General features: G+C 34.5%; 2 protein-coding genes and 1 non-coding gene across 21 annotated transcripts in view; 2 read left to right on the forward strand and 1 right to left on the reverse strand.

Annotated features, from left to right (window-relative positions):
- Positions 1 to 27,871, forward strand: part of Gphn (gephyrin) — a 625,252-nt gene that overhangs the window by 131,949 nt on the left and 465,432 nt on the right. The window lies entirely within an intron of this gene.
- LOC125615441 lies at positions 5,900 to 6,004 on the forward strand. The gene has a single exon (XR_007346096.1). It is a non-coding gene; the product is annotated as a U6 spliceosomal RNA (small nuclear RNA).
- On the reverse strand, positions 16,573 to 19,221 carry LOC125615217 (eukaryotic translation initiation factor 1-like). The gene has a single exon (XM_048798543.1). The coding sequence runs from the start codon at positions 19,111 to 19,113 to the stop codon at positions 18,772 to 18,774; it is 342 nt and encodes a 113-aa protein (XP_048654500.1). The 5' UTR covers positions 19,114 to 19,221; the 3' UTR covers positions 16,573 to 18,771.

A 27,871-nucleotide genomic window follows, 5' to 3' on the forward strand; every position in this document is an offset into this window, starting at 1 on the left:
TGCCTAACTGCCCTGGCTAGAGTTTCAAGGAATATGTTCAAAGTGGAAAAAGAGAAGACATCCCTGTCTTGTTCCAGTTTTTAGAGGGAATACTCTTAACTTTTCTCAATTTAAAATAATGTTGGACTTGGGTTTTATGCATATAGCTTTTACAACACAGAGGTATGTTCCTACTATACCTAGTATTTCCAGTGTTTTAAACATGAATGGATACTGTATTTGGTGTAATGCTTTTTCTGCTTCTATTGAGGTAATCGTGTTTCTTGTCTTCACGTCTATTAATTTGGTGCATTATATTGATTGTATTCTGTATGTTGAACCAATCTTGTATCACAATGAAACCCACTTGATCATGATGCACTGTCTTTCTAATGTGTTTTTGTATTTGATTTGCTAGTATTTTATTAATAATTTTTGCATCTATATTCATTGGGGTTATTGGTTTAAAGTTTTCTGTCCTTGATGTGCCTTGGTCTGGTTTTGGTATCAGCGTTCTAAGAGCTTCATAGAAGAAGTATGGATCAGTTTCCTCCTTTTTTATTCCATGGAATAATTTGAGCAGGATTGGTGTTAGTTCTTTTTTAGAGATATGGCAGAACTCAGCTAAGAATCCATCCAATCCTGGGCTTTTCTTTATTGGTAGGCTTTTGATGTCATCTTCAATTTTATTACTTGAAATTGAATCTGTTTAACTTTTCCATGTCCCCCTGATTCACTTTGGGTAGATTATATGTCTCTGGAAATTTGTCAATGTCTTCAAGATTTTCTGTATTATCACAGTGTAAGTTTTAAAACTATTGGAATCCATTATTGGTGCCTCTATATCATATGGGCATATGGCTACTTATCTGCCTCCTTTTTTATTATTTTTTAAGCTTCCAGGAAGCTTATAGAATAATTTTATATTAAAAACCAATGGATCTTTTATTTTTCTTTGCATTTCCCATTTTATTTGCCAATTCTGTTATATACTGTAGGTATCCATACAGTATATAACAAAAAATACAAAATATAACAAAGAATACAAAAAATATAGGGCAGATTTTTCCAATGTGGCTATGTCATATATCCCAGTAGAATTAATATATTTATAAAATAATCTGATTTATACTCAGTAGATTTTAAAAAATTTGTCAGTGTCTTGAAGATGAAAAATAAAATCATAAAGATAAAAATTACATTTAACTATAGTGACATTTTACAGACATCAATTTAACTCCTGCTAAGAGTTTTAAAAATTACTCTATTTATATCAGTACATCTTTATTTAAAAGGTATGTACTGAATTTCACAAGTGTTCATATGATATTAGAGTGCCACAAATCACATATACAAAATTGTTTTATAGCTTCCTGTAGAAACCAAGATGCTTTCAGTATCCATTTTCCAAAGAAGAATTAATAAGCAGGCTGTTTCACAGAATATATAATAAGGCTCTAAAAAAGATTACTGGCCTTAGCATGGCAATCTAATATAATCAAAAGAGTAAATAATCAGAATTTTCTGTTATTTATATATCATTGTCTAATTAAAATTCTTGCCAAATCAGCTTTTAAAATAGTACTTTAAAATAGCATATACCCTGGGCACGATGTTGAATACCTATAATCCCAGCAATTTGAGTGACTGAGTCAGTAGGATTACATGTTTAAGGCCAACCTTAAAACTTAGCAGGACTCTATCTTAGAGTTAAAATAGGGCTGGGAATGTACCTCAGTGTAAAACACATCCAGTTTCAATCCCTAGTATGGGGAGGGTGGGGGAAACAAAGCAAAAGAAAAGAAGGAAAAATAGTATATAGGAGTCTTCTGAATGAATACCTGGATTTTTTTTTGGTTCAGATCTAACTATATTTGAAAGTATTCACCTCAATAACTTTGATGCTGCCTTTGATAGGCATGTTTTTCGAAGAAATGGAAAGTAATATTGGATAATATTGATTCTTTATCACTTGATTCTTCACTTCATTGAATATTTACATTAAGATTTCAGTCTCTAGAAGAGAGTATTATCTGATTTACAATTAATAGCCTCTACATGCTTAAAACTTTTGGATGATACCCTATTGTTCTTAGGATTAATTACAAACTGCTTGCTAATATATAACCTTGAATTTTAAATTGCAAGTTAATCTTTCTACATTGGCGTATCTTTCCACTTTGTCACATCTTTCTCCTTTAACAATGAAACATAAATAAATTTGGAGAGCTAATTCTTTTTCTTCAGAAAATAAGATAAAACAGAAAACATAACTTCAGGGTAATAACAAATAGTAACATATAGATAAGCAATGAGCTAGACTATAGATAAATTGTTCTTACTATGTTAAATCAAACCCTTACTAGAAATTTTCCTGTCATTCTTTTGATGTTCAGGAACTTGTTTGATTTGTTTATCTAACAGTTTAAAAACAGTTACTATCAACAAATACTTAAAAGGATTATCATGTTTGAGGCATTTTCCTAAGTTCTATAAATGTAGTAAGCTAGAGAATCAAGCATGAATATGTGCAATACACTAATGATTATAATAATCAGGCATGTATAAAATACAGTGGGAACACTGAAGTTTTGGATTAACTTTGTGTATGCTTCTCTTAAAAAACAATAGAAAGTTAGTGGCCTTTAGCCCACAATATACTACCAGGTCCACTAGACTTTTTCAGTTTGTTTGTTTTTTTTTTAGAGAGAAAGAGAGAGAGAGAGAGAGAGAGAGAGAGAATTTTTTAATATTTATTTTTCGTTTTCGGTGGACACAACATCTTTATTTTTTTTTTATGTGGTGCTGAGGATCGAACCCAGCGCCCCGCGCATGCCAGGCGAGTGCATTACCACTTGAGCCACATCCCCAGCCCCGACTTTTTCAGTTTTAAGTTTCTTTTTTGAGCATTTCTAAGATTATGTAAGGATTGATATTTTATAATATGTACTATTTTTTAAAGAGGCCTTCTACAGAGCCAAGAGAAAATTCCATTGTTTTTTTAAAATATAAAATCATTCTATAGATTTGTGATTATCATGTACAGTTATTGGCCTCTTTTATAAATTTTGGATATATTTTTGTATCATAGTGGTCTTATTTTTCTCCTCTCTTGAAACACTTCTATTTTATTATTCTTAGAATTATTTTATCATTACTCACCAGCTATGCCTAATTCTCCATAAAGTCTTCTATAAATGGTACTGGGAAAACTGGATATCCACATGCAGAAGGCTAAATCTTTGCCCCTTTCTCTTACCTGAAATGTGTACATGTAAGATTTAAAAGCACTAGAGGAAAACAGCAGAAACGCTTTAAGACAATTTCTTTAGTCACTGAATTTCTGGAGAAGACCCCAAAAGAACAGGAAACAAAATTGACAAGTGGGATAAGATCAGAAACCTTCACAGCAAAGGAAGTAATTATCAGAATGAAAAGGCAGAGTGGGAGAAAATATTTTCCAGCTATTCATCTGATAGAAGGTTAATAGGCAGAATATATACGGAACTCAAAAAAAAAAAGAAAAAGCCCAGAAAAAACAAGTCAGTTCCTGCCCTCATTTCCAGTAGCAGCCATTGTTATCATTTTTCACCTTTGATTTGTTTTATCTGTTCTAGCATTTCATGTAAATAGACTCTTAGTATGTGCTCTTTGGGTGTGATTTTTCTCAGATTAATATTTTTGTAATTCATTCATGTTGCATGTATCATTACTTCCTCTATTTTAATACTGTTTCCATTATTTGAATGCTGTGGTTTGAATGTCCCCTTCAAAAGTCACATTCAAATTTAGTTACCATTGTGTCTGTATTTAAAGGTGATAAGGTTCAGCTTTTATTGCTGTAATGAATTAGTCATCTTAGGAATGGGCTCCGAATAAAAAGGCTAAGTTCTAGCCTGACATTTTCTCTCTGTATTGTACATTTTCTTGCTTTTCTACCATGTTATGATGAAGAATGAGGCCCTCACCAGATGCCAGTGCCATGTGTTTGGACTTTGAAGACTTAAGCATGAATAAAACTACAGTAAGCATTATTATACAAGTGCTTTATGTATGTTTGGGTTTTTTCTTTTTTTAAATAAATACTTAGGATTGAAACTATTGGGTCATAAGGAAAGTGGTTTTATAATAATGTTTTTCTATAATAAATAAGTGGTTTTGTATAACAAGGTTTTATAGTAATCTTTTACAAAAGTGGTTTTACTATTTTCTGCTCCCACCAAAAATGCTTGAGAATTCTAATTGCCCCACAACCTGTGTAACATTTAGATTTATCAGTCTTCTTAATTTTAGTTGTTTTGTTGAATTTGTAGTAATATCGCATTATAGTTTTACTTTGAATTTCCTTTATGACTAATGATGTTGAGAACACCCTAACTCCATCCACCATCGTCATGAGCTTACTGGTTGTTTATGAAGATTCTTTTGTGAGATGTCTGTTCATGTATTATGCTATTTTTTGTTGAGTTATTTGGGCTTTTTTTTTCCTCCCTTTTTTGGTTTGTTATTAATTTTTAGGAGTCCTTTCTGAATGCCAGCTCCTTGTCAGATATGTGATTTGTGAATATTTTCTCTCAATTTGTCACTTACCTATTCATTTTCTTAATGGAATGTTTTTGATAACTAAATCTTATTTTGATTATTTTTTTTAAAGTGAAAGAGAGGAGAGAGAGAGAGAGAGAGAATTTTTTTAATATTTATTTTTCAGTTTTCGGTGGACACAACATCTTTATTTTATTTTATGTGGGGCTGAAAATTGAACCCAGTGCCGCGCTCCTGCCAGGCGAGTGCCTTACTGCTTGAGCCACATCCCCAGCCCCTTGATGAATTCTTAATTTACCAATTTTTTCAATTACTATAGTTTTGAATTCCAGTCTAAGAAATTGTAGCCTACCCCACAACTAACAATAAATTTTTTGTTTTCTTCTGGAAGTTTTGTGTAGATATATGACTCATTATTGTCATTGTCATATCATCATCATCATCATCATCTGTAATCAAGGAGTCAATTAGCAATAATAAATTGCTTTTGATTGTCATGACGCTTTAATCTTTTGTAATATAGAACTTTATTCATTTTTTTTCTCTTTTTAAATCTTTTCGTACATTGGCATTTTTGAGGAATCTTGATCATTTGTTCTGATGACTGTCACAGTTTGGATTTGATATTTATCTCCTTATGTCACATACAGGTTAAGCAATTTTGAAAGGAATAGTACCATATGTTATCACTATTTCATATCAGTTGATGATTTTAAATGTTTACTTCTTTAAGATTCTATATACCTGATTCCTCAAACATGAAGTTTTCTTTTCTTTTTTTTTTTTTTCCCATTGTAACTCAGAATGTTTTCTGGATTAATGTCCTTTAGAATGCTTCTCTTACAACCATTCACCCAGTGTTTTAACATCCACTGAAAACTATTTCCTATATTAGTTATTACTCTGGAGTTTACAAAATGAAAATTTGTTAATTTTATCATTGTTTCTGCAGTTATTGGCATTCTTCTATTAGGGAGAGATTTTTGTTTCTCCTGACTTTTAAAAATATTAATAGCAGTGTTTAGTCATGAATCCTATTTTGAAAAATTATGTATTTTATAACCTATTCCTGCCATTGTTTATTCTGATATTTAAATTGTTCCCATTGATCTGCAGATCCTTTTTGAGATGTCTCTTATTTTTTAATATCTTCTCTATCAATGCTTAAACACTTTTCTTTTTATTACAAGATGATATTCCCACTTCACTTCATGTTTTTGTTTCTGCTCCATCCCTGGAATCATATATTTCTCCAGGGTCCTAAATATTCTCATTGCTACTGGGTATCATGGATCCTTGTCTTTTATAGTAGACACAGCTAGCAAACTAATAATTAAAAGAATATAAAAATCACGATTTCATCCTGGTTACAATCCAAGTGCTTGCTTCTGCTGCGTATACACTAAAATTGGAATGATAGAGAAAACTAGCGTGACCCCTGCGCAAGGATGACACGCAAATTCGTGAAGCATTCCATGTTTTTTTTTGTTTTGTTTTGTTTTGTCTCAATTGGTCATTTAAGTTTATTAGTAAAATACTGGTTAATGATGACAATGCATTTTAAAATCTTCAGAAGGAAAGGAAAATGTTTCGTGGACCATTGTTTAGTGTGTATAGTAGTTTTAAGTTATTAGTTTTAAAAATCAGTACTTTAAAAATTTTTTATTTGTTATATATGACAGCAGAACGCATTACAATTCATATTACACACAGCACAATTTTTCATATCTCTGATTGTACACCAAGTAGAGTCACACCATTTGTGAAGATACATGTATTTAGGATAATGATGTCCATCTCTTTCCAACCCCCACACCCCTTTTCTTCTCCTTTCTCCCCTTTGCCCTATCTAGAGTTCATCTGATACTCCTATGCCCTCCTCCCAAACCACATTATGAATTACCATCCTTTAATCAGAGGAAATATTCGTCATTTACCTGCAATTACCATGATTTTATTCTCTCTTAATGCTGAATAATATTCCATTGTGTATATATTCCAAAGTTTCCCTATCCATTCATCTACTGAAGGGCATCTGGATTGGTTCCAAAATTTAGCTATTGTGAATTATGCTGCTATAAACATTAATGTGGCTGTGTCCCTGTAGTATGCTGTTTTTAAGACTGCTTTTTCTATTTCTATGGAATGTCATTGGGATTTTGATTGGAATTGCATTAATCTGTGTAGTGGTTTTGATCATTTAGTATGGTCATTTTAACAATATTAATTCTGCCTGTCCAAGAACAAGGGAGATCTTTCCATCTTCTAAGGTCTTCTTTTATTTCTTTCTTTAGCGTTTTGTAGTTTTTGTTGTAGAGGTCTTTCACTTCTTTAGTTGATTCCCAAGTTTTTTTTCTTTTTTTTGAGGCTATTGTAAATAAGGTCATTTTCCGAATTTCCCTTTCAGAGGATTTGTCACTGATATACAGAAATGCCTTTGATTTATGGATGTTGATTTTATTTCCTTCTACTTTGCTGAATTCATTTACTAGTTCTAGAAGTTTTCAGGTGTATTTTTTTGTGTCTTCTAGATACAGATTCATATCATTGGCAAAAAGTGCTAATTTGAGTTCTTCTTTTCCTATCTGTTATCCCTTTGATTTCTTTTGTCTGTCTAATTGCTCTGGCCAGTGTTTCAAGAACTATGTTAAATAGAAGTGGAGAAAGAGGGCATCCCTGTCTCATTCCAGTTAAAGTCAGTACTTTTTAATGGGATCAACTTGACCTAAAATCTGTCACATAATTTTGAGACCCATTAAAACAAAAGGTTAATGAGAAAAAAATCACAATCCAACATCACAGGATCTTTCTCCTCCTCCTCCTCCTCCTCTTCCTCCTCCTTCTCTTTTTCTTCTTCCTCCTCCTTCTTCTTCCTCTACCTCTTCTTTCCCCCCCTTTCTAATATTTGTATCTTCTTTTTTCACAGATAAAAGCCTGACTCCCAGTAGCAGTGTTGTTACTCATTTGTTTAAATCTACTAAACATACAAAATAATTTTATTGTTATTGTACTTGTAATAAATTTCACAAGTGAAATTCAGGAGTTCTTTGCACTTAAATTATATGACACTAAAGGTGCACAGTTGAAATAATGTGCTCAAGAATCATTTAGATCATTTATCTTTCTTTCTTTTGTATCATTAGAATAAAATTTTGAACCAGCTGGGTCTATTTTTATTCCATTTTTTTCCTTTTCATCTTAACATTTTTTTTATGTTACATTGTTCAAATATTCAAACTACAGTAGAAAATACTCTCAGAAACATTTCAATTTTTCCTTTTCCATTCCAACTTATGTTTTTGTTCCTTCTCTGTAGGGAGCCACCTTCAGTTTTTGGTTTATCCTTTCTTTTTTTGGTTTATCCTGTCTTTTTCCAGAAATATGGCGATATTTGTAAGTTTCTGGCTTCTTACCTATTTCAAAACAGTGTCAATAACCTTTTCCACCTTCCATTTTACCACCTACTTTTAATCCCAGAAATAACTCCAAATGAAATTTGTGGAGATTTTCCATATATTGTACAATTTCATAAAAGTCCACATTGTAGAGATAGGAGTAATTATTGTTTTCTATCCCCAGTGTTTTGATTTGCAAATATAAGTGAGTAGTCTTATGTGGATGTTTCTATATTGTTGGAAATATCTGGGTAAATTCCCAGCAGTCCAATTAGGGTCAGATATAATCATATGTACTTTTAAAATTAATGGTAAAATTAGAAGGTACAGCATTTTGTACTCTTAAAAGTAATGGATGAGATTGCCTGTTTGTACACAGCTTCACACAAAAGGAAAGAGAGTAACTTTGCCAAGCATTCAAATTTTTGCCAATTTTATAGGTAAATAATGGTATCTCAGTTTAGTTTTATTAAATTTCTGTTTTTATTTTGTGAGTGAAGATAAAATGTCATTTTATATACTTAAGTGCTTTTGAATATACTTAGGTAATGTTTTTAGTTATTTTTCTCCCTTTTAAATTTTTAAAATATAATTTAAATGTTAAGGATATTAACCCTCAATCTATGATGTGCTTAAAATAATTTCTCTTTATCTGTTATTTGTCTTTTAAATGAATTCTTGGAATGCTTTGGTCTTATAACTGCAATAAACACCCTTTGGTCATAGTGTATAGTTTTTCTTATATATTGCTGAATTCTTTGACAAATATTTTGTTAAGGCTCTTTTGGGTCTATATTCATGTGAGAAATATTTCATGAGAGTTTTTGGGTTTTTGTTCTGTACTTGTTTGATATCTGCATAAGGATAATAATAGCTTTGTAAAATCAATTTAGATGTATTCACTCCTTATTTTTTAGAAGAAAGGAATTGGAATTATTATGAATTTTTATTAAAATGTTTGCTAGGATTTTTAGTGAAACCACCTGTTTCTGAAGTTTCTTTTGTGGGGGAGGGATTTAAAATATACATTTAGTTATTTTAATAGTTGTAGGATTATTCAGATTATCTGTTTGGTATGGGGTGAGTATTGGTAGTTTGTTGTCCATTTTCTTTAGGTTAATAAATTTATGTTTATACAATTACTTATAGCATTCCCTTTTTATTTCTTTGATTTCTATAGTTGGTAGTGATAAATCTCCTGTTTCATTAGTGATATTGGTCTTTTCTTTTTTCTTTGTTAGTCTTCTAAGGGATTTGTCAATGTTATTGATTTTTTTTCTCAGAGCTCTTTGTTTTTATTGACTTTTGTCTATTGTTTTATGTTTTCAGTTTCTTTGATTTGTGCCTGTTTGTTGTTGTTGTTCTGCTTGATTTGGTTTTATTTTGCTCTTCGTTTTCTAGGTTCTTACTCTTGTATTATTGATTTAAGAATAATCCTGCTTTCAAAAAATATATTTGTTCCTATAAATTTTTTCCAACACTACTGTTATTCTTTTACCCAAATATGTTTTTTCTTTTTTTTTGTATTTTATTTTTTTCATTTGTTCATTTTAGTTATGTATCACAGTAGAATGTATTCTGACATATCATACTTACATGGAGCATAACTTTCCATTTTTGTGGTTGTACATATTGTGGAGTTACATTGCTTATACATTCATGTATGAACATAGGAAGGTTATGTCCAATTCATTCTACTCTCTTTCCCATTCCCATGCCCCCTCCATTTTTCCTACTCCTCCCGGTCCAATCCAGTGAATCTCCACTCCTCCCTCCCCTTGCCCTATTGTATGTCACCATCCACATATCAGAGAGAATATTGGTCTTTGTGTTTTTAGGATTGGCTTATTTACTTAGCATGATAATCTTCACTTTCTTCCATTTGCTTGCAAATGCCATAATTTCATTCTTCTTCATGGATGAGTAAGATTTCATTGTGCGTATGTATCACATTCTCTTTATACATTCATCTGTTGAAGGGTACCTAGGTTGGTTCCATAGATTAGCTGTTGTGAATTGAGTTACTATAAACGTTGATGTGGCCCTGTCAGTATAGTATACTGATTTTAAGACCTTTGGGTATATGCCGAAGAGTAGGATAACTGCATCAAATGGTGGTTCCATTCCATGTTTTCTGAGGAGTCTGTACACTGTTTTCCAGAGTGGTTGCACCAATTTGCAATACCACCAGCAATGTATAAGTACACTATTTTCCCACATCCTTGTCAACATTTATTGTTACTTATATTTTCAATAATTGCCATTCTGACTGGAATGAGGTGGAATCTCAGCATCATTTTACTTTGCATTTCTCGAATTGCTAATGATGTTGAACATTTTTTAAATATATTTGTTGACTACATTTCTTCTTCTGTGATGTTTCTGTCAGTTCTTTTGCTCATTTATTGCTTGGGTTATTTGTTTTCTTGGTCTTAAGTTCTTTGAGTACTTTATATATTCTGGAGATTAATGCTCTGAGGTGCAGGTGGCAAAGATTTACCCCCATTCTCTATGCTCTCTGTTCATGTTCTTGATTATTTCCTTTGCTGTGAAGAAGTTTTTTAGTTTTATACCATCCCATGTATTGATTCCTGATTTTACTTCTTCCACTTTAGTAGTCTTTTTGAAGAATTTAGTTACTAAAGCTGACATGATGGAGATTTCAACTTTTTCTTCTAGTAGGCACGTGATATCTGGTCTAATGCCTAGAGTTGTGTTTTGTGCAGGATGAAAGAGGGGGGTCTAATTTCATTTTGTAACTTGTGGATTTATAGTTTTCTCTGCATCGTTTATTATTTTGATGCCAATAACAATGCTGTTTCTGTTACTATAGTCCTGTAGTATAATTTAATTACCCAAATTTTGATAGGTATTATTTACATTTTCATTGGTTTCTTTGTGTGTGTGCGTGTGTGTGCATGTGTGTGTGTTTTGTAGTTTTAGACGTTCTTTTTGTTACCTGGATTATTGAGAAGTATATTATTTAGTTCCAGATTTTGAGGATTTTGTTATCTTTCTGTTATTAATTCCAGTATTTCAATTATTTTAAATTATTGACACATGTTTCAAGGCCCAGATGGTATATCTTTGTATAAGTTGTCAAGGCATTAATTTTTTTTATTGGCTGGAGTGCTCTTTAAATGTTAATCATATCCTGGTGGTTAATGATATTTTGACTTCTCCTGTGTCTTTGTTTTTTATATATAGTTGTTTTAATTTTTAGGAGAGGAGTGTTGACACCTGTAATTGTAGTTTGGATTCTTTCTTTTTTTAGTTCTATCAGTTTTTGCCTAAAGTACTCTGCAGCTTTGTTGTTTCATGAATACACCTTTGTGGTTGCTTTGTCTTCTTGGTTGATTAACCCTTTTATCATTATATATATTTATTCACTCTAACTCTGGTAATTTCCTTTGTTCTGAAATCTATTTTATCCAATAGTAATATAGCCCCTCTTGCTTTGTTATGTGTACATGGTATATCTTTTTCATTGTTTTTTTTTTTTTGAACTTGTTAACATCATGATTATTTTTATGAATTTTTTTATGGAGGACATTTATTTGGGTCATGCTTCTAAATTCATTCTGCTAATTTTTGAGTTTTAATTGATGTATGGTCATCTTTTGTATTGATGTAATTATTGATATATAGGGGCTTAAGTCTGCTATTTTATTTTCTTGTTTACTATTGTTCTCCTTTTTGTTTCTCTGATTTATTTTTCTTTCCTTCCTGTGGTTATTTCAACCTTGTCAGGAATTCTGTATTTATCAATAATATGTTTGAGTGTATCTGCTTTTATAGTGATTGCTTAATGGTTAAGGATTACATTGTGTGTGTATAAAATGTTCTTAGTTAAAGTGAAATGTGAAACTTATCTCCCTTTATGTCTTATTATTCCTCCCATCTATAATACAAATGTCTGAAATTTTTCTATGTAATTCTATAACTATGTCAAATACTTAAAATTCTTGCTTCAGCATTCAAATATAAAATACCAAGATGAGTATATAGACGAATATTGTCTTTTTTTTTTTTTAAAACCCACGTATTTGCTTCGTAGAATCCTTACTCCTATCTTCTATTCTAAGGTTCCTTGTTATTACTATTTTTTTTTGTTTATGTTTAAGGATATTTTTCATGTACATTCTTTTAGTGTACTTTTTCTGGTGACAAATTTCCTTTGTTAATCTTCATCTAAGAAAGTCAATTTTTTCCCCTTTCTAGAGCATATTTTTACTCAATATAGTATGTGGGTTCACAGTACTTTTATTTGAATACTTGAAAAAGTGCTTCCTTCTGGTCTTCCTAGTTTCTGATAAGAAATTTTCTATCATTTGACTTGTTTTTCTTCTTTAGGATTAGTGCAGTTCCTTTGGTGCTGTTTTCAAGATATTTTCTTTGCCTTTAGTTTTCATATTCTTAGCTGTGGCATATATCAACATGGATCTCATTAAGTTCAATTCTGCCTGAGGTTTGTTTGGCTCCTTGAAATTGTATGTTTGTTTATTTCATCAAATTTGTGATATTTAAAAGCTATTATTCCTTCAAATACTTTTTTGGCCCATTGTTGTTCTTCGAAATAATGGGAATGTTGATCTTTTGTTATTGACTCACAGTTCTCTAATATTTTAAGTATGTTATTTTTTCAGTCTTCTATTTTTTAGATTGGATAATTTTTTGTGCTATCTTCTAGTTCACTGATTTTTTTTCATGGCTTCTCCAATCTGTTGGTGTTTTCAATCTCCATTGAGTTTTGTATTTGCTATTGTAGTTTCCAGTTATAAAATTTTCACATAGTTCTCTGTATTTTCTGTTTCCTTGGACATTTTCTGTTTCTTTGCTGACATTTTCTGGTTTCTTAGTTTTGTTTTTATTTGGTTAGTGTTTACATGATTTTTTTTAATGAAGCATTTTTGCTAAAATCTCTGTCAGATACATCTAATGTCTTTACTGTCTTGATATTTGCACATGTCACTTTTCTTTTCTTCCTTTTATTTTGAGATTGTCCTGGTTCTTTATTTGACAATCAATTTTTAATTGTAACTTGTACATTTGATGTATTATGTTATGTGATTGTGGACTTTACTTCAGTCTTATCTAGTCACTGGCTCATTTGCCCTATCAAGTAGGTAAAGGGAAAATGGTGCTGCTTCTATACTGCCAGATTATGATGCAAATCAGATTTTCCAATTATACTCTTTGATAGTTGAGGTTGAGGGTTGAGGGCTGTATGTTACTATTGAGTGAACATGCTAGTCTGGCTCCTTGCTACGTCTTTACTTATTGTTCATTGGCAAGGATTGGTAGGAGAACCTTTGTGAGGATGAAAGAAGATATTTGAGAGGTTTCACAAAGAACTTATATTTTGATGTAAATTCTGACCAGAAATGTAAAGAACATAAATCCATTAAGTACCTTCTTTGAAAATTCATGGACATGTGCTATAATCATGAATGCAGAAAAAAAATTATAATATCACACAGCTCTTTTTCATAACTGGAAAGCTTACTTTGTTCCTAAGTACCTTGCTGTTACTGAGGCTGGCTTTGAACTCATGTTCCTCCTCACTCAACTTAAAGTTGCAAAAAGACCTCTACTTTGGAAATTACAGAACACTGAAGAAAAAAATTTAAGACACTAGAGGCTTGAAAGATGTCCCATGTTCATGGATCAGCAGAATTAATATTGCTAAAATAGGATACTACCAAAAGTGACCTACAGATTCAAAATATTAATGACATTTTAAACAGACCTAGAAAAAACAATCCTAAAATTTTTATGGAAGCATTAAAGACCCAGAATATCCAAAGTAATTCTTGATGAACAACAGTTTTTGAGATACCAGAATTCAAAATATATTATAGAACCATAGTAACAAATACAGCATGATACTGGCATAAAAACAGACTTGTATTCAACAGAATAGAATAGAGGACACAGATAAACCCACACATCTACAGTCATATGAACCTTGAAAAATGTGTCAAAAATATTTTGGGGGGAGGGAAAAAAGCCTCTTTAAGAAGTGGTTCTGAGAAAGGTGGATATCTATAGGAAGAAGAAAACTAGAGAGCCTGTAGGGGGTGGGTGGATAGAGCTGAGGGGTGAGTAAGGACTGGTACACTGGCGGGGTTGAGTGGGAAGTGGGAGCCCTAGGTGGGACCAGGGAGTGGGCGCCCCTGGGTCCCCTGTGTTGGCCAGATCCTGGGGCCTTGGGAGGTGTACGTGAAGGGCTGTAACTGGGCCCTTTTTCCTAGCCTGCCTGGCAGAGGGGCTGTGCAGGATATGTCTCCATGCAGTGGATACCCTGGGCATTCTCTGGAACTCTGTTTTGGGTAAGGCACTTCTCCACATGAAGAGCCAGAAAAAGGTGTAGGTGACAGGAATTGAACTTTTGAAGCCAAGTCCTCAGCACACCTCTTAACATCTCAAGAACACTAAGATTTCTTAGAAAATATGTGGGGATTGAAATCATGTTCACCAGAAGTTGGGGATTGTCATAGATGTGGCCATAAACTTTTCCTAAGATAAGTGTGATTGGCCGAACTCTGCTCAGAGGAGGTCTGTACAAGAAGGTGATGCTGGAGAACTACTGGAATCTGGTACTGGTAAATATAAACTACTGGTTTACATTTCTAAACCAGACGTGATCTCCTTCCTGAAGCACGAGAACGAGCCATGAATGATACAAAGAGAAATAGCCAGTGGCCTGTGCCCAGACCCAGAGTGTGTGTGGTAGATCAGGGAATTATCTTCAAATCTGGACATATATGAGGCAGTAATAACAGAAAGACTTACAAGCTGTGGCCTTGAATGGTCCGCATTAGGGGAAGACTAGAAATGGGGAGACTTACTTGAGAGAGAGCTAGTAGGTCAGAAGACACATTCTAGGCAAGAAAAAGTCACTTGTGTAAATATCCTTCTTGAGAAAAGAGACCATTCTACCAAATTCAAGACAAAATTTTTTTTTTCAGGACAAATTTTTATCTGAATATGTTATCTTATATAATAGAGATTTTCCCCATGGGTGAAAGTATATATAATTTTGATACAGATAAGAAAACACCTTTCATTCTAAAAAACACAGCAAGTCTAGGGAGATAAGAAACTTTTGAAACTTACTGTAAGGAATGCAGCAAAGCCTTCAGCCAGATTGCCCATCTTACTCTGCATCAGAGTAATGACCATGAGAAAACTTAGTGAAATTTCGACTCCTACTCTTCATCAAAGAATTTGTACTGGAGAAAGACCCTTGAGGTGTGCTGAATATGGGAAGGCCTTCAGCCAGAACCCTCAACTTACACAACACCAGAGAGTCCACACTAGAGAAAAGCTGTACCCTTGCAAGCAGTAGCCAGCTCACACATGTAACTCAGCACAGGGTTCACATGTTTGGAATCTGGGAAGGCCTTTGGTAACTGTTTATCCCTGCCTCATCACCAGAGGATCCTCTCCGGGGAAAAGATCCTACGAATGCAGAACGCTTCCCTCATACATCATTGCCGGAACTATCACATTTAGGGAAGCCTTTTGACTGTATTGATTGTGGGAAAACATTCACAGATCACATAGGGCTCATCCAGCAAAAGACAATCCATATTGGAGAGAGGCCTTACAAATGCAGCATGTGTGAGAAGGCTTTTAACTGAAGCTCATCCTTGACCATGCATCAGAGAATTCACACAGGAGAGAAGACTTGTGAATGTGCCACCTTCAGCCATTGAGGCTTGCTTAGGCTTCATCATAGGATTCACACGAAGAGAAGCCCTGCAAATGTAAGGAATATGGGAAAGCCTTCCCTCAGAGCACATCTCACCTATAACCAGATAATTCATACTGGTGAGAAACCATACGAATGCAAGGACTGCAGCAAAGCCCTCAGCCAGAATGCATACCCGGCACAACATCAGAAAATGCACACAGGGGAAAAGTCTTACCATTGCCAGGCGTGCAGCAAGGCCTTCAGTCATATTGCATACCTCATTCAGCACCAGAGGATGCATACTCGTGAGAAGCCTTTTGCATGTGAGCAGGGCGGGAAGGCCTTGAGTGATGGCTCCTTTCTTGTTCAGAACCAGAGAGTGCACACTGGCAAAAATCCCTATGAGTGTATTGAGTGTGGGAAGGCATTCAGAGAGCATCCCTGATCTGTCATAAACAATGTCATACTGGCGAGAAACCTTATAAGTTTAAAGTTTGAGAAAGCCTTTAGCCATTGTAAATTCCTGACTCTTCATCAGAGAATTCCTATGGGAGGGAAACCTTACTGTAAGGAATGCAGGAAAGCTTTCAGCCAGATTGCCCATCTTACTCTACATCAGAGAATAATAATGCATTTGGGAAGGCCTTTAGGCAGGGTGGGCATCTTGCCCACCATCAGTGCATACACTCTGGAGCAGTCCTCAGTCCTTCTTCCTCCTCACTCCATTGCCACCAGTTCCTGTGGAGTCAGCCTTCTAAAATGGTGCTAGACTGCCATTTTCCAATCCATGTCCATTCATTATGGTCCACTACTCAATTTCAATTTGACTTCTACAGCATGAAACTATTCCAGCTTAATCTTTTAAAATAAAAATAATCTTCATGTTTCTTTTCCACTAAAGAGAGAGAGAGAGAGAGAGAGAGAGAGAATATGAGAGAAAGAGAAACTAGAGCCCTGTCTTGAGAGATAGGTGTGCAGTGTGCAGTCACCCTAAGAGAAAATCAATTTTAAGAAGATCAAAGACATAAGTGTAAAATTTTAATCTGTTAAAAGGAAATGGGAAAACACTTCAAGATATAGGCATAGGCAACAACTTCCAGAATAGACTTTTATAGTTCAGGAAATAATAGTAATAATCAAGAAATGGATTGCACCAAATTTAAACTCTCCTTGCCCAGCAAAGGAAACACTTAACTGAGTGAAGAGGTTATGTACAGAGCTGGAGAAAATAATTCTAACTATTGTTTCAACAGAGGAATAATATCTAGAATATATCAAGAACTAAAAACAGAAAGTAAAACAAGCAAACAAACAAACAAACAAAACAAAAACAAAAACAAAAAAACCCAATCAGTGAATTGGCAAATGAATTCAACAGATTCTTCTCAATCTAAGTACAAATAATCAATGATTATATGAAAAAAAATTTCAAACTCTTTAGCCACCAGGGAAATGAATCAAAACTACATTGAAATTCAATCAGAATGACAACCATCAAGATACTAATGGCAATTAATGCTGCAAAAATACAGGGAAAAAGGAATTCCTACACCTTGTTGGTGGAAATGTACATTAGTACAGCCACTATGGAAATCAGTATGAAGGTTTGTAAAAAAGCTAAAAATAGAACCACTGTATAATCCAAGTATGCCAGTCTTTGTTGTATAATCAAAGGAATTATTGTCAGCATACAATGGAGATGCCTGAATAACCATTGTTGGGGTACAGTTTTTAATACCCAAATATTGAAATCAACCAAGGTGCCCCTTAACAGGTGGAAAGAAAAGAATTCACTGGTGTATAAATACAATGGAATACTATTAAGCCACAATGAAAAACAAAATCAAGTCATTTGTATCATTTTCAGTAGACTGGAGATTATCATATTAAGCAAATTAAGCCAGATTTGGAAATAGAGGTATTTATGATTTCTCTTATATGTGAAATTTTAGGAGACAAAACCCAAACAAACAAAAGTACCCAAAAACCAAAGCACAGATGACATAAAAATACAAGAAAAACTATAAGAGGATTAGCTGAGGCGGTGGGAGTTAACAGGGTTTGGAAATGATCAAAATATGTTACATGTGTATGACTGTGCCCCAATGAAACCCACTATTTTGTATAGTTACTATGCAGTAATAAAAATATTTGTTTTATGGACCAGACTATGGTCTATCTTGGTGACTCTTGTATGTGAGCTTGAGAAGAATGTGTATTCTGCTTTTTTTGTATGAAGAAATCAGTAGATGGCAGTTATATCAAGTTAATTGATGGTATTATGGAGCTCAACTATACTCTTGATGATTTTCTTTTATTTATTTATTTCTGAAAGCAAGTTTTATTTAAATAAGGGTTTAAATACATTACATAACATTAAAACTGGAAGGGAAAACAAACAAACAAACAAAAAAAACCAGTTTATTACTTCACATGGCACTGGGCAGCTGTTGCTAGTGAGTTTCAGGCTCTATAGCTAGCTACAGGACTGATAACATCAGTTTGAAATTTGTTCCCTTGTCAAAAGTTTGACTGATATTAAGCTGGCCTCACATTGTGTTGTTTTGGACACCCCTTAGCTAGAATACATCTAGTCAAAAAGAAGACCTTGGTGGCAAGCCAGATGTCCCATCACCTCACTGGAAGGAAGGTGGCCTCTGAGTTTTGCCCACCTGGTCAGGTTAGACACCAGGGATTCTTTTTAAAAAACAAAATGAAACAAAAAACCCTCCAAAATTACCAAAGGCTCCCTTCTAGTGGTACAGCTGCCTTACCCCATTCCTCCTGATCAGGTCATGACACTTTTAGGGCAGGGGCCTCAGCTAAGGGAGAGTTGAGAAGCTTCTGGTCAGACATAGCCATCTGATCTTGGGGCTCTGGGCTTTGCTGAAACATCATGTTATTGCCTTGTTTTAGGGTAAACACTGCCAGGCACCTACTGTTTGACCTCTGTTTAAATGAGGGACTTCAAGACTAGACAGTATGGCTCTTTTCAGCTTATTGCATGAAGGAGTTACACTAGTCCAAGTTAAAACTGGACTCCAAATGGTTACATTATACAAACTGTGAGGTTTTTAAACTTGTGACAAGGGACAGAAGGGAAATTCTACTCATTGCAAGGAAATCCTCACTTAAGCTTCAGTGAGCCACAAACACTTAAAACCCATGAACCTTCAACTGATCCTCCTTAGCCAGTCCAATCTCTACCAGGAACTGGCATATGTTCTTGCACTGGTCACCCTGTAGCTGAATTACTTCTCCATATTCTGTATGCTCAATTTCAGTATCATTGCAGGCAAATTTCTTCTTAAATGGCTTCACTAGTTTCTTTTTATTGTAATCATCAGCGATCCCTTGGACAGTAGTAAAGGTCTTCCTGCCGTTTCTCTGTTGAATTCTTATATGGATATAATCCTCAGTGCCAGCAGGAAGCAGGTCATCACCCTTACTTGCATCAGCAAAGGGGTCGAAAGAATGGAGGTTCTGGATACCGGACATATGATACAATTCCTTTTCCTCGGTGGAAACGGCCTGAGGAAGGCAGCTGCGAGAGAAGGCGTGCGGTGGGGACGGAGCATATTGGCGGCAGCTCAGTGACTGGGGCTTTCTTTTATTTTTTTATTAATGTTTTTAAAAAATAAATGACAGTGGAATGTATTACAATTCTTGTTCCACATATAGAGCACAATTTTTTCACATCTTTGGTTGTATATAAAGTGTGCTCACATCAATTCATGTCTTCATAAGTGTACTTTGGATAATGATGTCCATCACATTCCACCATCCTTGCTAAGACCTGCCCCCTCCCTTTCCCTCCCACCCTTCTGCCCTATCTAGAGTTAGTCTATTCCTCCCATGCTCTCCCTCTCTACCCCACTGTGAGTGGGTCATCTTATATCAGAGAAAACCTTCAGCATTTTTGGGGGGGGGGCATTGTATACTTGACGTAGCATTATCTTCTCCAACGCCATCCATTTACCTGCAAATGCTATGATTTTATTCTCTTTTATTGCCAAGTAATATTCTATTGTGTATATATGCCACATTTTTTAATCCATTCATCTACTGAAGGGCATGTAGTTTGGTTCCACAGTTTAGCTATTGTTAATAATGCCTATAAACATTGATGTGGCTGTGTCCCTGTGGTATGCTGTTTTTAAGTCCTTTGGGTATAGACAAGGAGAGGGATAGCTGGGTCAAATGGTGGTTCCATTCCCAATTTTCCAAGGAATCTCCATACTGCTTTCCATAGTGGTTACACCAATTTACAGTCCCACCAGCAATGTATGAGTGTACCTTTTCTCCCACATTCTTGCCAACACTTACTATTATTTGTCTTCATAATAGCTGCCATTCTGATTGGAGTGAGATGATATCTTAGAGTAGTTTTGATTTGCATTTCTCTGATTGCTAGAGACGATGAACATTTTTTCATATATTTGTTGATTGATTGTATATCTTCTTCTGAGAAGTGGCCGTTCAGGTCCTTGGCCCATTTATTGATTGGGTTATTAGCTTTTTGAGTTCTTTATATACCCTAGAGATTAGTGCTTTATCTGATGTGCGAGGGGTAAAAGTTTGCTCCTAAGATGTAGGCTCTCTGTTCACCTTACTGATTGTTTCTTTTGCTGAGAAGAAGCTTTTTAATTTGAATCCATCCCATTTATTGATTCTTTGTTTTAATTCTTGCACTATAGGAGTCTTATTAAGGAAGTTAGGGCCTAATTCCACATGATGAAGATTAGGGCCTACTTTTTCTTCTAATAGACCCAGAGTCTCTGGTTTAATTCCTAGGTCCTTGATCCACTTTGATGTTTTGTGCATGGTGAGAGATAGGGGTTCAATTTCACATTGTTGCATATGGATTTCTAGTTTTCCCAGCACTATTTATCTTTTCTCCAATGCATATTTTTTGTTCCTTTGTCTAATATAAGATAATTGTAATTGTGTGGGGTAGTCTCTGCATTCTCTATTCTGTACCATTGGTCTACAAGTCTGTTTTGGTGCCAATACCATTCTGTTTTTGTTACTATTGCTCTGTAGTATAGTTTAAGGTCTGGTATAGTGATGCCACCTGCTTCACTCTTCCTGCTAAGAATTGCTTTAGCTATTCTAGGTCTCTTATTTTTCCAGATGAATTTCATGATTGCTTTTTCTCTTTCTATGAGGAATGCCATTGGTATTTTGATCGGAATTGCTTAAATCTGTATAGTGCTTTTGGTAGTATGGTCATTTTGATAATATTAATTCTGCCTATCCAAGAGCAAGGTAGATATTTCCATTTTCTAAGGTCTTCTTTTATTTCTTTTTTTTTTTTAATATTTATTTTTTAGTTTTCAGCAGACACAACATCTTTGTTTGTATGTGGTGCTGAGGATCGAACCCGGGCCGCACGCATGCCAGGCGAGTGTGCTACCACTTGAGCCACATCCCCAGCCCTTCTTTTATTTCTTTATTTAGGGTTCTATAGTTTTCATTGTATAGATCTTTCACTTCTTTCATTAAGTTGATTCCCAAGTTTTTTTTTTTTGTGTGTGTGTGTTTTTTTGAGGCTATTGTAAATGGGATAGTTTTCCTCATTTCCTTCTCAGAGGATTTGTGACAGATGTACAGAAATTCCTTTGATTTATGGGTGTTGATTTTATATCCTGCTACTTTGCTGAATTCATTTATTAGTTGTAGTACTTTTCTGGTGGAGCTTTTTGGGTCTTCTAGTTATAGAATCATATCTTCAGCAAATAGTGCTAATCTAAATTCTTCTTTTCCTATACGTATCCCTGTAATTTCTTTTGTCTATATAATCGCTCTGGCCAATGTTTGAAGAACTGTGTTAAATAGAAGTGGTAAAAGAGGGCATCCCTGTCTTGTTCCAGTATTTAGAGGGAATGCCTTCAATTTTTCTCCATTTAGAATGATGTTGGCCTGACGCTTAGCATAGATAGCCTTTACGATGTTGAGCTATGTTCCTGTTATCCCTAGTTTTTCTAGAGTTTTGAACATGAAAGGCTTCTGTATTTTGTCAAACTGCATCTATTGAGATGATCACATGATTCTTATCTTTGAGTCTATTGATGTGATGAATTATATTTATTGATTTCCATATGTTGAACCACCCTTGCATCTCTGGAATGTGGTGCACTTGATTGTGGTGCACTATCTTTTGGATATCTTTTTGTATTTGATTTGCCAGAATTTTATTGAGGATTTTTGCATCTGTGTTCATTAGAGATATTCGTCTGAAGTTTCCTTTCTTTGATGTGTCTTTGCCTGCTTTTGGAATCAGGATGATATTGGCCTCATAGAATGAGTTTGGAAGTGTTGCTCCTTTTTTTGTTTCCTGAAATAAATTGAAGAGTATTGGTATTACTTCTTCTTTAAAGGTCTTTTGGAACTCAGCTGTGTATTTATCCTGTTCTGGGCTTTTTCTCGGTTAGTAGGCTTCTGATGGTGTCTTCTATTTCATCACTTGATATTGATCTGTTTAAATTGTGTATCACATCCTGATTCAATCAGGGCAAATCGTCTGAGTTCAGAAATTTGTCGATGTCTTCAATATCTTCTATTTTATTGGAGAATAAGTGTTCAAAATAATTTCTAATGATCCTCTGTATTTCTGTAGTGTCTGTTGTGATATTGCCTTTTTCATCACATATGCTGGTAATTTGATTTTTCTCTCTCTTTTTCTTTTTTAGTATAGCTAAGGGTCTGTGAATTTTATTTAGTTTTTCAAAGAACTTGTTTTGTCAAGTTTTTCAATTGTTTCTTTTGTTTTGATTTCATTGAATTCATCTCTAATTTTAATTATTTCTTGCCTTCCACTGCTTTTGCTGTTGATTTTTTTCTTCTTTTTCTAGGGCTTTGAGATGTAATGTTAAGTCATTTATTTGTTGACTTTTTCTTCTTTTAAGGAATGAACTCCATGCAATGAACTTTCCTCTTAGTACTGCTTTCATAGTGTCCCAGAGATTTCGATGTTGTTTCTATGTTCTCATTTACCTCTAAGAATTTTTAAATTTCTTCCTTGATGTCTTCTCTAACCCATTGTTCATTCAGTAGTATATTGTTTAGTCTCACAAGGTGTTGGAGTAATTTTTATTTTGTCATTGCTGAAACTGATCCAATTTCATTCCATTATGATCTGATAAAATGTATGGTAGTATCTCTATTTTTTTTGTACTTGCTAAGAGTTGCTTTGTGGTATAATGTATGCTCTATTTTAGAGAAGGATCCATGTGCTGCTGAGAAGAAATTGTATTCTCTTGTTGAAGGATGAAATAGTCTATATATGTCAGTTAAGTCAAAGTTATTAATTGTATTATTGAGATCTATAGTTTTTTTTATTCAACTTTTGTTTGGAATATCTATCTATTGGTGAGAATGGTGTGTTAAAGTCACCCAAGATTATTGTGTTGTAATCAATTTGAACCTTGAACTGAGAAGAATTTGTTTGATCAACATAGTTGCTCTATTTTGGGGGGCGTATATATTTGTGATTGTTATGTCTTGTTGGTGTATGGTTCCTTAAGCAGTATGTAATGTCCTTCTTTATAACCTTTTGATTATTTTGGCTTGAAATCTACCTTTTTTTTTTTTTTTGATATGAGGATGGAAACCCCTGCTTGCTTCTGAAGTCCATGTGAGTGGTATGATTTTTTTCCCAACCTTTCACCTTCAGTCTGTGTATGTTTATTCCTATCAGATGAGTCTCCTGGAGGCAGAGTATTGTTGGGTCTTTTTAAAAAAATCCAATATGCTAGCCTATGTCTTTTGATCGGTGAGTTTAAGCCATTAACATTCAGGGTTATTATGGAGACATGGTTTGTATTATCAATATGTGTTTATTTTTGTTATTTGAGTTTTCTTGATTTTCTTCTTTGATTAGTTTTTCCTTTAGGGTACTACCTCCCTCTGTTGATTTTTATTGTTTTTCATTTTCTCTTCATCGAATATTTTTCTAATGATGTTTTGTAGTGCATGTTTTCTAGCTGTAAATTCTTTTAACTTTTCTTTATCAAATGTAAAGCTTACTTTTGCTGGATACAAACAAGATTCTTGGTGGGCATCCATTTTTTTTCAGAGCTTGATATATATTGTTCCAGGATCTTCTTTTAGGGTCTGTGTTGAAAAATCTGCCTTTATCCTAATTGGTTTTCCATTATATGTAATCTGATTCTTTTTTCTTGTGATTTTTTAAAGTTCTCTGCTCATTCTGTATGTTGGGCATTTTTAATATGATGTTCCTTGGTGTGGATCTGTTGCTATTTTGTACATTTGGCATTCTGTAAGCTTATTGAATTTGGATTTCCAATTGATTGTTCATGTTTGGAAAGTTTTCTGATATTATTTCATTGAATAGATTGTTCATTTCTTTAGTTTGGACCTCTATGCCTTCCTCTATCCCAATAACTCTTAATTTTGGGCTTTTTATGCCATCCCATATTTCTTGAATATTCTGCTCATGGTTTCTTACCATTATCACTGTGTGGTCTACGTTCTTCTCAAGATTATATATTTTTTCTTCATTGTCTGATGTCCTATCTTCCAAGTGGTCTACTCTGTTGATGATGCTTTCATTTGAGATTTTAATTTGGTTTATGGTTTCTTTCATTTCAAGGATTTCTGTTTGTTTGTTTGTTTGTTTTTTAGAACCTCTATCTCCCTGTTGAGGTGATCTTTTGCTTCCTGTATTTGTTTATGTAGCTCTTTGTCAAAGTGGTTTTTCACTGCCTGTATTTGTTCTCTTATATCTTCCTTGAGTTCACAGAACATTTTAATCATGTATATCCTGAAATCTTTCTGTCATTTTTTTCTATTGTGGCTGCCAATGATTCTAATAATGTGGTGTCTTGATTTGTTTGGGGCACTTACTTCCCTTGTCTTTTCATGTTGCTTCTATGTCTTCCTTTCCAGCTCTGTGGGTCTGGGGTTTATTGTTTTTACTCTATAGCTTTGTAGTGCTATTGTAGGGTTCTAAGACTTCTCCTTTATGGGGGAGGACAATGTTAAGAGATCCCAATATCAACAGTATACCACCCATGAACCATTTGTTATTATTAAGATGTTTACAGTTTAGTCTCAATGTACAGGAATGTTGGATTCAATTATTATCTATAATATAATCTGTAGTTTTTTTAATAGGGTTTACATTTTCTGACCGTGGACAATGAATTGGGGGTGGGGAGTAGGACAATATTCTGAGGAGGTAGGAAGTAAGGAAATAAGTCATATATGAATGTGTGTGTGTGTGTGTGTGTGCGTTTGTATATATATATATATATATATATATATATATATATATATATATATCTTAGGAAGTGTGAAAGAGAAATCTAATGAAGAGGGTTAGTAGCAAGAGAATAGACAGGATGTAATTTAGGGTAGACAAGTATGTGGGAAGACAGAAGAGTACATAAAATAAGCACACATATGTATTTAGAAAAATACGGGATGGAGGGGAGAAAGAACAATTTAATGAGGAAAAAAGGAAGGGCATATATAACCCTCCATGTTATATTATTCAGATGACTTGGTCCTCAAAATCCTATTTCATGCAATGTTCTTGATTTACATATGTTGGGGATGTGAGGGCTGCAGGATAGAGGGGTGGAAGAAAAAAAATACTTGAAGGAAGAAACCAGGATTGTTGCTAAATGTTGAGATCTGTATCTTCCCTACTTCTCTTCTCATCTAGTAGGTGGGGTTGTCTGTTGTAAGCTGGTGTCTCTGCCCTCAGGATGGTGGAGTTAACCAGTGTGGGAAGGCTGGTCCTAGTGCAGGGCTCCTGGAAGCGGGGAGCAGCACCTGCCAGTCCCTGCAGGGAGACTGCACCTCACGGGTCTCTTTTTAGGACCACTTGTATGACTTAAGCCCTGGTACTATCTCCCTGTCTTGCCTGGGGATTTCCAAGATCCTGGTGTCTCTGTTAGCCTCCAAACCTTAGCCCCGTCTCCCTCTCCCTTAGTAGTTCCCAATTGAGGGAAGTCTCATACCGTGGCTACCATGGGCAGAGCCCTGGTCACATTGTTCACCTGTCCAACTGAGAGTTGTTTTGAGTTGGGCAGTTAGTGTGTTGGGTTACACCACAGGGGAGAGAGAGGAGTTGGAAACCTGGTACCTGGCCAGCTGGAGATCCAATCTGGGAGCTCCCCCCACATAATATGGCGATGGGGGTGAGCCAAGATGGAGGCATCCTGCTTCCAGTGCCAGTGTGTTGGGTTGAGTGGGGGGAGCCAGGCAATGACATTGTGCTATGGGTAGGTAGCAGCTGAGTGCCCTGCATCGGAGCAGAGCGAAGTCTGGGAGTTCTGCAGAGGTGCTGATAGGTGATTCTGTGAATGCGCTTGCGAACCCTAGCTGGCTAGAATTTCAGGCTTTCAATGTCTGAAGTCAGGAGTCTGGAGTCCTGCTGGAACCCTGAGGCTCAGAGCTCTGTGTGGGGTCACAGCATTGGTGATTTCTGTGGGAAGCAGCTGTATAGGGGTCCTCTAACACTCTCTGAGATGCAGTATTCTGAATAGGTGAGATCTGGATCACGGAGTGACATAGAATACTTCTCTTGATGATTTTCTACCTGCTGAATTATTTTTATTTCTGATAGAGGAGTGTTGAAATCTGTGAGTATAGTAATGTGTTCATCTATTTTTCCTCAAAATTCTATTAGTTTTTGCCTCATATATATTAACCTTGTTTACTGCATACATGGTAGAGATTGGTATATTTTGGAAAATAGATCCCTTTAGCATATTGTAGTGCTCCTCTCTATCCCTATCCTCTATCCCTGGTTTTAAATTTGCTTTGCCTTAAATTAATATAGTCATTCCTGTTTTCTTATGATTAGTGTTATCATATCTCAATCAATTCACTTTAAATCTATGTGTGTTTATAGTTTTAAGGAGTCTCCTGCAGATAACATATAGGTGAGTTGTTTTTAGTTTCAGTCTGAAAAGCTGTTTTTTTAAAACAAATGCATTTAGATCATTGGCATTAACAGTGATTACTGTTATAGTTGCATTAATAGCTACCATATTTATTAACCTTTTAAATTTTGAGATGTTATCTTGCTGTGTTGCCCAAGTTGGCCTTGAACTCCAGGGATCAAGTGATCTTCCTGCCTTGGATATAGGTGCATGTTACCATGCACAACTTGTGGATATTTTTATTTCTTGACTGTATTCTTTCTTTCTATTTATCTTCCACTCTTTGTCTGCTTTTTGTGGTTTAGTTGAACATTTTAAATAATTTGAGTTTCTCTACTATTTAAGTATATACATTATGCTTCTGCTTTTACTATGTTTGTGTGGGAGGGTAGTTGTCTTAGTGACTACAATATATATTTACTCCTTAACCCAGTAGACTTTCAAATAGCACTCTATTGCTTCATGGATAGTGTAAACACCTTTTAGTAACTAAATAATCCTATTTTCACCTTCTGCATCTTGTATCATTACTGTCATTCATTTAACTCATGTATAATCTTTCAAAAGTGGCCTATACATACATACATGATAAAAAACATTAATCTATAATTATTTTGAACAAACCATTATGTTAGATTAATTAAGTTTAAAGAAAAGTTCTTGTTTTATCTTCATTTATTCTTTTTAGAATCATGTTCTTCCTTTCTTTTCATAGATCCAGGTTTATATAGTTTTTTTCTTTCTTACTTTAGCTGAATGTGGTGGCACATGTCCATAATCCCAGCAATTTGGGGGCTAAGGGAGGAAGATCAGAAATTCAAAACCAGCCTCAGCAATTTAACAAGACCCTGTCTCAAACTGAAAGTAAAAGGAACCCAAGGATGTGGCTTAGATTAAGCACCCCTGGTTCAATCTCTGTTATAAGAAAACAAGTTCTTTTGACATTTATTGCAAGTCAGGAATATTAGCAAAAATTACCTTGATTTTTTTACTATATCAAAATGTCATTGCCCTTCTTTTTCAAAGAATTATTTTGTAGACTATAGAATTCTAGGTTTTATTCTTTTAACACTTAAATATTTCACTCTGATCTATTCTTATTTGTATAGTTTTTGAGAAGTTGGATGAATTCTTATCTTTCTTCCTCTAAAGTAAGTTCTTTCTATTCCTCTGACTTCATTGAGGATTTTTTCTTTACCTTACTCTTCTATATGTTGAATATAACATGACTATGTGTAGTATTTTTGGTATTTATCCTGCTTAATATTCTCTGAGTTTCTCAAATTTGCATTTTGATGGTTTGTTTAAAATTATAACTTATTATTGCTTCAAGTATTTTT

This window comes from Marmota marmota, unplaced genomic scaffold (assembly GCF_001458135.2).
Source record: "Marmota marmota marmota unplaced genomic scaffold, marMar, whole genome shotgun sequence".
In the NCBI taxonomy this organism is placed as follows: domain Eukaryota; kingdom Metazoa; phylum Chordata; class Mammalia; order Rodentia; family Sciuridae; genus Marmota; species Marmota marmota.

Excerpts from the sequence above, each read along its gene's own strand:
- LOC125615217 (XM_048798543.1), bottom strand. The coding sequence starts at position 19,113 with ATGTCCGGTATCCAGAACCTCCATTCTTTCGACCCCTTTGCTGATGCA.